The sequence below is a fragment of the Miscanthus floridulus genome, chromosome 2 (genome assembly GCF_019320115.1).
Source record: "Miscanthus floridulus cultivar M001 chromosome 2, ASM1932011v1, whole genome shotgun sequence".
NCBI lineage: Eukaryota > Viridiplantae > Streptophyta > Magnoliopsida > Poales > Poaceae > Miscanthus > Miscanthus floridulus.
The window spans coordinates 104,942,532-104,951,359 of record NC_089581.1 but is presented as its reverse complement, the minus strand read 5'-3'; the positions used below and the strand labels follow the sequence as shown (position 1 = coordinate 104,951,359).

Here is an 8,828-nt window from a genome sequence, read left to right as displayed (position 1 = left end):
TTGAGGTCGACAGCAGCATCAGGTGAGCGGTGGCAGTAGCTTGTACATCTTGGCTGGTTTGTTATCTGAATTCTCAGTTTGGTTCAAAGCAACCCGGCTTGGATTCATTCTGGTTCAATACTGTCTGTGGACAATCACTGTGTTCGTTCTGAAAGTGCAGTTCAGTTTGAACTGTCACTCAAGTTCTTTTGTCCACTGATTTTGAAACTGCAGCCAGTTCAGTTTTCTTGTCTGAGTGGGGAGGCCTGGTATGACGACTCTACACGTGGGCATTGAGCCGTAATGCGTGCGCCCAAAGGTGAAGTTGACGTTCAGGATAGAAGCGACATTCAAGCTTCAGGCGACGTCGATGTTTTCTTCAATCACACACGGTAAACCCTTATTTTTGTTCAGTCAACAGATTAAGTACAGAACGAATCTATGAAATGCATGAAGCTATGAAATGTTTAACTTCATGAGAAGGACACTCTTTGTGGGATGGAAGGAGTACCTCCTAATGTCATAATGGTTTCTAATGAAAATATGGATTCATCACGGGTCAGAAAAAATATATAAAAACTAAAATTATATTTACTTTTCTAATGGTATTCTGGTAAATTATACAGCTTCATCACATATGTATATATTAATTAACTAATAATATATCACGTGCACTGCTGCAGGAACAGATGAATTTGGAAGAACAAATGAAACAACAATGTGATGATATGGTTTCTTGTAAAAACGACATGTCATCAGCCTTGAATGGCATTTCTCATAATTGCAAAGTTCCTTCTGGTATGTTTCCAATTCACATGATATAATCCTGCATGATTTCATAAATTCACTGTATGAATCCATGCTCGGTTCACCCTGAAGAAGAACAATATAGATTTTAAAGGCATGTTTGGCAGGGCTCCGGCTCCTCTGAAAATAGCTCCGGCTCTGGCTCCTCTGAAGGAGCAGCTCCTCTGAAGGAGCTGAACCCGTTCTGGAAAACGTTTGGCAAAACGGCTCCTTCGCACTAGACGACGTAAACCCACAGCAAGGAGCTGCGCGAAGCTCGTTTTTTAGGCTTCTTCTGCGCAGGCAAAAAATGGCTCCGGCTCTTGACCGGCTCCACATGCGGAGCCCTTTCCAAAAACAGGCGTTTGACACAGCTCATACAGAAGCCGAAGCTGAAGCCCCTGCAGGAGCCCTGCCAAAGAGGCTCTAAATATAAATTTGTGCTATATAATCATGCTTAATCTCTCATCACAAGTATCTTTTTACATGGTAGGGCGTCGGCTATCACAACCAGGAACACGTGCGTGCCGCACGTGCACTTCAAAATTTTCTTTTAAAATACAATATTTCCTCAATCCTTCTTTAAGATAATTGATGAGCTTCAAACTGCATTTATGGCAATTGCACTTAGAAATTTCTCATTGGTTGTCTAGAACACTAATATTTCTTTCCCTTAATGCAGCTGGCTCTATAACATAAGCAACATGTTGACCGCAAAATGGTTGGCAAAAATAAATCCTAAAACTACTAGCAAGAAAAAGAAGCTTGGAGGCCCTCGACGACGTCGCGGCTCTTCTACTTCTGATATGTTTGCGATTCTTAGGTTATTACTAGGATTTTTTGGTAGTGGCTATTACATGTGTTGATATAATTTGTCAAGGGTGTCTCGTAAGACATGAAGAGCGATAAATGTAATACATATGTTAGGTACTCGAATATACTTCAAGATGATTCTTTCATAATCTTTACTGATTTTGTTCTTTATTTTTATCTCTTTGTCGTGGAACAACTTTATTTGCTTTTTAGTATAAATAACATGAGCTTTTATTTGGGAAATTATGATAAACACACGTGCGTGTCGCACGTGCATGTTTACTAGTTGAAAAAAACAAACTTATCTACCCTTTGTCCACCTTATCCTCTCTTCCTTCATCGACACTAGTCGCACGTCCCATTCCTTCTCGAGCAGCACATCGGCGTCTCCTTCCTCCTCTGACAGGCGTGCAAAAGTGCTATAATTTGTAGGTTGCGCTTATTCACTCCCTCTAACCGACGTTAAGATCCTTTCACCTCCATATGATTCGACATGGTAAGTTGGGGATCGGCGAACCATCCGGTGATCGAGGATGCAGCCTAAAGGAAGGTGCATTTATAACTTAAAATACGAAAAATGTTAGAATAATTTTTTTTATTTCTCGAGAATATCAAATTAGAGAGTATAAAACCCCTCTAAGGTACACACATAATGTAAAACAGATACTAAACAAGCCTAAGAGCTAAACACCTATAAAACAAAGGCACGGGTAGTGCACCCATAAAACTAAATCTCCTCCTTTTCAGTTCTAGCTTTGATCCTGCTACAATGGCTTTCCAAAGACTCTGCTATTAAGTTTTCCTGCTCACAAATGAGCACAACCCAAATAGATTGAGAAAAACACAAATATAGCACGTAAAACACTTGGAACCACCAAAACTCTAGCTTAATGCATGAAACCATATTTATATTTCTCTAGCCCCGAAATATTTATATTTCTCCAGCCCCGAAATATAGTGCGTTGTGACTTCTAAAATTTGCACTTAAATATAATACATTCTATGTAATGACTATATCTAGATTGAGCAAAGTTTGTTAAAAAGAAAACTATAATTTGAGAAAAGACTCTTTAATTCTATGGTACAACCTAATAAAGCTCCAAAAGGGAGAGTGAGAAAGAGTGCGAGTGAACTGTGACTCTGTGAGTGAAGGCAAGCGGGGGCAAAGGTAACCAGCGATAGCAAGACAGGGAGCGAGGGATGGTAGATGGTAGAGCATCTCCAAGAGTTTGTCAAATTTTACTTGGCAAATCTTGTGATTTGCCAACTCCCAAAATTATATGCCAAGTAAAAAAACAATCCATCTCCAAGAGTTTGGCATTTTTGACTTGGTAAAATAAAAAAACCCGTTAACAAAACGAAGAGACCCGCTAAGCGAACGAAGAGCCCCGCTAAGCGAACGAAGAGCCCCGCTAAGAAACGAAGAGCCCCGGATGCGAAGTCGTATCCCGCGCGCATATATGCGTGCTGGGGAGGCGTTTTTCCGAACTTGCCAAAGATGGGGAGGAGGGATGGGAAACTGTTGGATGTTGTTTTTTCTTAATTTACCAAAAAATGAAGGATGGGGAGGAGGGATGGGAAACCGTTGGAGTTGCTCGTAGAAAGCCCAAATCCCAATTCCCCATCTCGCTTGCTATGTAGGAGTATTAAATATATGCTCGCGCTCCAGCTCACCATTTCTCCCCTTCCTTCTCTTCCCTAATCATCTCAGCGAATCCAATCGAGCCCAAGGCGATGGACCAGCAGGGTGCGGGCGGGGACGAGGAGGTGCCGGCGGGGCTGGGGCTGACGGCGGCGGAGTACGAGCAGCTGCGGTCGACGGTGGACGCGCACCACCGCTACGCCGTGGGGGAGGGCCAATGCTCCTCGCTGCTGGCGCAGCGCATCCAGGCGCCGCCGGCCGCCGTCTGGGCCATCGTCCGCCGCTTCGACTGCCCGCAGGTGTACAAGCACTTCATCCGCAGCTGCGCGCTCCGCCCGGACCCCGAAGCCGGCGACGCCCTCCGCCCCGGCCGCCTCCGCGAGGTCAGCGTCATCTCGGGCCTCCCCGCCAGCACCAGCACCGAGCGCCTCGACCTCCTCGACGACGCCGCCAGGGTCTTCGGCTTCTCCATCACCGGAGGCGAGCACCGCCTTCGGAATTACCGCTCCATCACCACCGTCTCCGAGCTCGCGGACCCCGGGATCTGCACCGTCGTGCTCGAGTCCTATGTCGTGGACGTCCCCGACGGCAACACCGAGGACGACACCCGCCTCTTCGCCGACACCGTCATCAGGCTCAACCTCCAGAAGCTCAAGTCCGTCGCCGAGGCCAACGCCGCTGCCGCCACCACCAATTCCGTCCCTCCGCCGCAGCCGGCGGAGTAGCGGCGGCCGCAATCGGCAAGGGAAGAAAGCAACAGCAAGTTTTGGGCGTTTCTGTTATTTCACTTCTTTGGGAAAGGGTTTCTCTGAATTACAAATCTGATCATGGATGGATTTGGACGAGACAAGGAGAGGGTCCGGTCAGCTTGAATTAGGTGTCATTGCAAGGGTGCGACCTGTAATAATCTCTCTTTCATCTCCTAGATTCCTTCCTTTCATATTTACTTCTTCCTGAATTTGGTTAATTTCAGCTTTGTGTGATTGGAATGATTCCTTAGGAATTGCTGCTTCTCATATATATTTGCATTGCATATTCCCATTGTATGTTGTATCGCATTGCATATCTGCAAGTAGTTATCTTCATGCATGTGATCCATGCCTAGTTTGATCCTCCTAGATTGTTTGGAGTACAAATGCATGAGAAGCCTACTATTGCTAGCGCTTACTGAATCACTGATCAATTGTCCTTCATTTAATTAGTTCCATTCATGTCTTAGCAGTTGTTAACTGGTGATGATTATGCATGGTTAATGTTGTGGTTGCAACCGAATTTGTTGAATAATTTGAGAATGCAAAAAACATTGTAGTGGTCCATTCTTTTTTTCTCTCATCAAGATTTTAGATGAGCTGGTAGTCTGGTTCTGTGTATTTTTGTGCAGGTGTACATCATACATTTGAGTAATATAATTAATAAATCTCGGGTAGCTCAGGCATAGCAGTACACTAGGGCCTTATTTAGATTGCAAGTTTTTTCACTCTCTCTCCGTTACATCAAATCTTTGGATACATGCATGGAGTATTAAATGTAGATAAAAAAATAACTAATTACACAGTTTGATTGTAAATTACGAGACGAATCTTTTGAGCCTAGTTAGGCCATGATTGGACAATAATTGTTAAATACAAACGAAAGTGCTACAGTGCCCAATACTGATTCCTAACCTCAATCTAAACGAGGCCCAGGAAATAGCAAGCCTCGTCGATTCCTTAAATCTTACTGGTACTATATTTGATGGTTGTCTTGAGATGCTTAGCCTGGCAGGATGTTTTTGTCTCTTGCCATATTTTCCTGCTACGTGTACAGTGTTTAGGAACAAGCGTCAGATAAGCTAGGGCGACACCCCTTGTTTTGTTTTGTTTTCATGCAATGGATATGGATGTCACCATCTTTTTACTTGCAGCTCTCAAGCAATTCTTATTTGTACCAGATCAGCGTGACGTGGCGAGTGTATTTTCACTCATCTTGTACACATTTTTCTTGTACTTTGCTTGCTCATAGACTTGCCTGCCGATAGGGCTTTAATTGTACTGAAAAGAGGACTAATTACGCTTCAAAGTTTCTATTTATGTATAGCATTTTCGATGGCATTATCTTTTTTTTATTCAATTAGTGGGAAAATCAAATGGTTTCCTGTAAAATAAATTCTTGTGTTCCTGAAGGCTGCCGCACCTTCCCCTTCTAGAAGCCATATCTTGCAATTCAGCCTGTTCGCTTGCTGGTTTCAGTCAGGGCTTATCAGCCAGCTAACAGTGTTTTTTCTCTCATAACAATGCCTAGCACTAGTCGGGATTTATCAGCTCAGAAACCAATAAGTGAACAGGCTGAATGCCTCTGAAAAGCTAAGAGCAACTCCAAGAGTAAGGCTAGATTTGATATGGAATTTGGCTCTCTAAAATAATTTAGCCTCTCAAAATGACAAGGTTCCGCAGCAGCTTGTCTAAAGCGGGCTCTCCATTTTATTGATCCTGCTGCCACGTCATTAGGCTTGGATTAAACTCAAGCGACATGCACGGGACCTAGGCCCATCCTGGGCTCCTGGCCAATCAACGCATAGAAATTGGCGCAAGCAAGCGTGATGGCAAGCGGTGCCAACTAGCTATTTTTACCCACCGAGAAAGCAAGGATATATGGCCTAGATATTTTACAATCTCGAATAAAATATCCATTGCAGACCATTTTATGTTACAAGTAGGCTAAACTAAACTCTATATTAGAAATAGCAACTCTCTTGGAGTTGCTGTAAGGAAGATTCAGACAGTGAAGGCGCGGGAAATGAGTGACTGAGTGAGATGCTCACGAAACCAATGGCCATTTCCTTTCGTATTCGGCCACACCACCATATCAGGGGCAATTGCCACAGTTGAAAAATCAAGAGATTCTGGCAGCACTGCCATTGCCCACGTGACTTGCAAATAAAGCCGAGGTGGCTCCGCTTCATTCCATCTCACAGTCCCCTTTATTCGTCAGCAACTCGGAATCAATCACTAAAAGGTGTCGCCAACTGGTTTAGATTCTTTCTGCTTTGCCTTGCAACCACAACTGAAAATGAAATACAAAAAAAGGGGTGGTCTACCGAGTGGCCGAGTGCTGGAGCACTCGATTTTTCCTTCACCATTCTTCTTCGTCCTCTAATGCACCGCCCACCGTCTTGCTGCGGCGCGGTAGGGCCTCCTACTTTCTCTCCCCCCTCCCAGTCGCCACCATGGCCATGGCGCCCCCACCCTGACCTGGCTTGGCCGCCTCCACCGCTGCCGGAACTCTAATGCCGTCCTCTCGACATCCCCACCGCCTAGGCGGCCTGTCTCCCCCGAGCCCCTTCTAAGCTCGCCAGACTTGGAAAAGAAGAGGGAGAGAGGCTGGATTTGAAGAAGAGATCGAATCAAGTGTCGAGAGCTCGAGAAACACTGGTATAACACTCTGCAAAAAGGTGATGGAAAAATACACATATCCATGGATGACCCCGAGTTTATGTGTTCACCAAAAGAGAAGAAGAAAGAAAAGAAAAGGCGGTGGTTCCTAGATCGGCAACAACATCAAACCCTAAAAGTTTGTGCGCTGAAATTGGCTACCAACTGTACTCTTATCGTAAGGGCGTCCGCAATGGTGCTAGCTACATGCTAGCTTACGTTTACATGAGAGATAAAAGTAAATACTATTTTATACATTCTTGTTTTTGGGACACCCTAAGAGAAATCTAGTGCCACATTCATGTGGGCCCCTTCCTTTCCTATCATATAGTACGGCCTGTTCGTTTGTGCTTGTTTGACTTATAATACATATTTTTTCAGCCAACGAATAATATTTTTCTCTCACACTAAATCAGCCAATGGTACTTTCAGTCATGGCTTATCAGCCAAACAAGTCCAAATGAACGAGGCACAGGTTGATGGGGGAGGACACGCTAGTGGCGGGACCTAGGACCTGGGCGACCGTGCAATTGATCGGCGCTGCATGTTGCCTGAGCTGATGTTTTCTACTCTTTTCTCTCTCTTTCAACTAATGCATCTTTGATTTGACTGATAAGTCATGACTTAAAGCACTGTTGACTAATTTATTATAAAAAAATATTATTTATTAACTAAAAAAGTACGACTTATAAATGAAGCCAAAGGGGCTGTAGTACGCATTTCGTATCCCAAACTGTGCAATCTTGCATGCAGCGAAATCTGCACATGTCGTCCCGCGTGACAGGAGCAGAGGCGTACTGCTGGTGGCTGCCGTGCCGTTGGCGCTGGCGACGATGAGAGAGGAAATTAAAAGCCTGGGAGACAGTTGCACTCTCACATGGTGCTGTCTTCCGGACAATGACCGCCCCTCATCAACTTGCCCAACTTGCACTAATAATAATCAAAGCAAGAAAAGAGTGTCCTCTGCTATGCGCCTCAGCCCATAGCTCAGCTGGCCAGGATACAATCATGTCAAGCACAACTAATGAGAATATTTTTTTCTCAAAAGTCCAACAGAAAGTGATCACCAAATCACATCAAGTCAGGGGCAAAAAAACATAAAACTTCAGGGTCACATAAAGTCAGGGTGAAAAGTTGCCTGACGGAGAGCAAAAACTTGGGGTGAAAAGTTGCCTGACGGAGAGCAAAAACCTTGGGGTGAGAGAGGCTCGAACTCTCGACCTCAGGATCACTCATCAATTAGCTATGAGACCTACGCGCTAGCCAACTGCGCCACCACCCCATTGGTGCTAAGCCAAGCTAAGGGTTTTCTAAGAGCCGGTTTGGTACAGGAGTTCCTAAAATTCTGGATACATGGAGTATTAAATATAGACTAATTACGAAACTAATTGCACAACTTGCGACTAATTTACGAAACGAATCTTTTAAACCTAATTAGTCCATGATTTGACAACGCGGTGCTACAGTAAATATATGCTAATGATAGATTAATTAAGCTTAAAAAATCATCTCGTAAATTAGCCTTCATCTATGTAATTGGTTTTGTAATTAATCTATATTTAATATTTCTTATTATTATCTAAACATTCAATGTGATATGAATTTTAGAAGCAACTAAAGAATCAAACACCCTCTAGAGATGTTATGGACCACGACGACAGCAAAAGGAACTGGAATTCACAGCAATTCTGAGACCACAGCAATGAAGTCACTAAGTCAGCATCACGAATTTAGCAGCTGTTGACGTTGCAGGACAGACGACAGACGCACGCTGTGCACTGTCGCCGCGGCGCGGCAGTGAGCATCAGCAACGTGAGGAAGGCTAACAATATAGTCCGCTCCTGGTTATATATAAACTTATCTATCAAGCCACTTATATATAATAACTATTAGCTTATTTATGAACTACTCCCTCCAATTCTCTAAAGCAAATCATTTTGAGGTTGTCTTAAGTCAAACATTTTAAACTTTGACTATAAATAACTTTTTTTGGGTTGAGTTTGAAAATATAAAAGTGATGTAAGTAGATTCATCTCGAAATGTAGTTTCATAAAAGTATATATTGACTATATTTTATAAATATTTTATAGCAAAAAGTTACAGTCAAAATCGTTTCTTAAAGACCATGTCAATGTCCAAAACGACTTGTTTTAGAGAATCAGAGGGAGTATTTATTTCTCTCACAAAATTTATTGGTT

At 43.5% G+C, this 8,828-nt stretch overlaps 1 protein-coding gene and 1 non-coding gene across 2 annotated transcripts; one reads left to right on the top strand and one right to left on the bottom strand.

Moving 5' to 3' along the window:
• Positions 1 to 3,179: 3,179 nt before the first annotated feature.
• LOC136539298 (abscisic acid receptor PYL10-like) lies at positions 3,180 to 4,223 on the top strand. The gene has a single exon (XM_066531250.1). It carries the CDS (start codon positions 3,313 to 3,315, stop codon positions 3,943 to 3,945), a length of 633 nt encoding a protein of 210 aa, XP_066387347.1. The 5' UTR covers positions 3,180 to 3,312; the 3' UTR covers positions 3,946 to 4,223.
• Positions 4,224 to 7,823: 3,600 nt separating this feature from the next.
• Positions 7,824 to 7,912, bottom strand: TRNAM-CAU (transfer RNA methionine (anticodon CAU)). Its single transcript is given in 2 exon segments — positions 7,824 to 7,859; positions 7,875 to 7,912. It is a non-coding gene; the product is annotated as a tRNA-Met (tRNA).
• Positions 7,913 to 8,828: the final 916 nt, after the last annotated feature.

Excerpts from the sequence above, each read along its gene's own strand:
- LOC136539298 (XM_066531250.1), top strand. The coding sequence starts at position 3,313 with ATGGACCAGCAGGGTGCGGGCGGGGACGAGGAGGTGCCGGCGGGGCTG.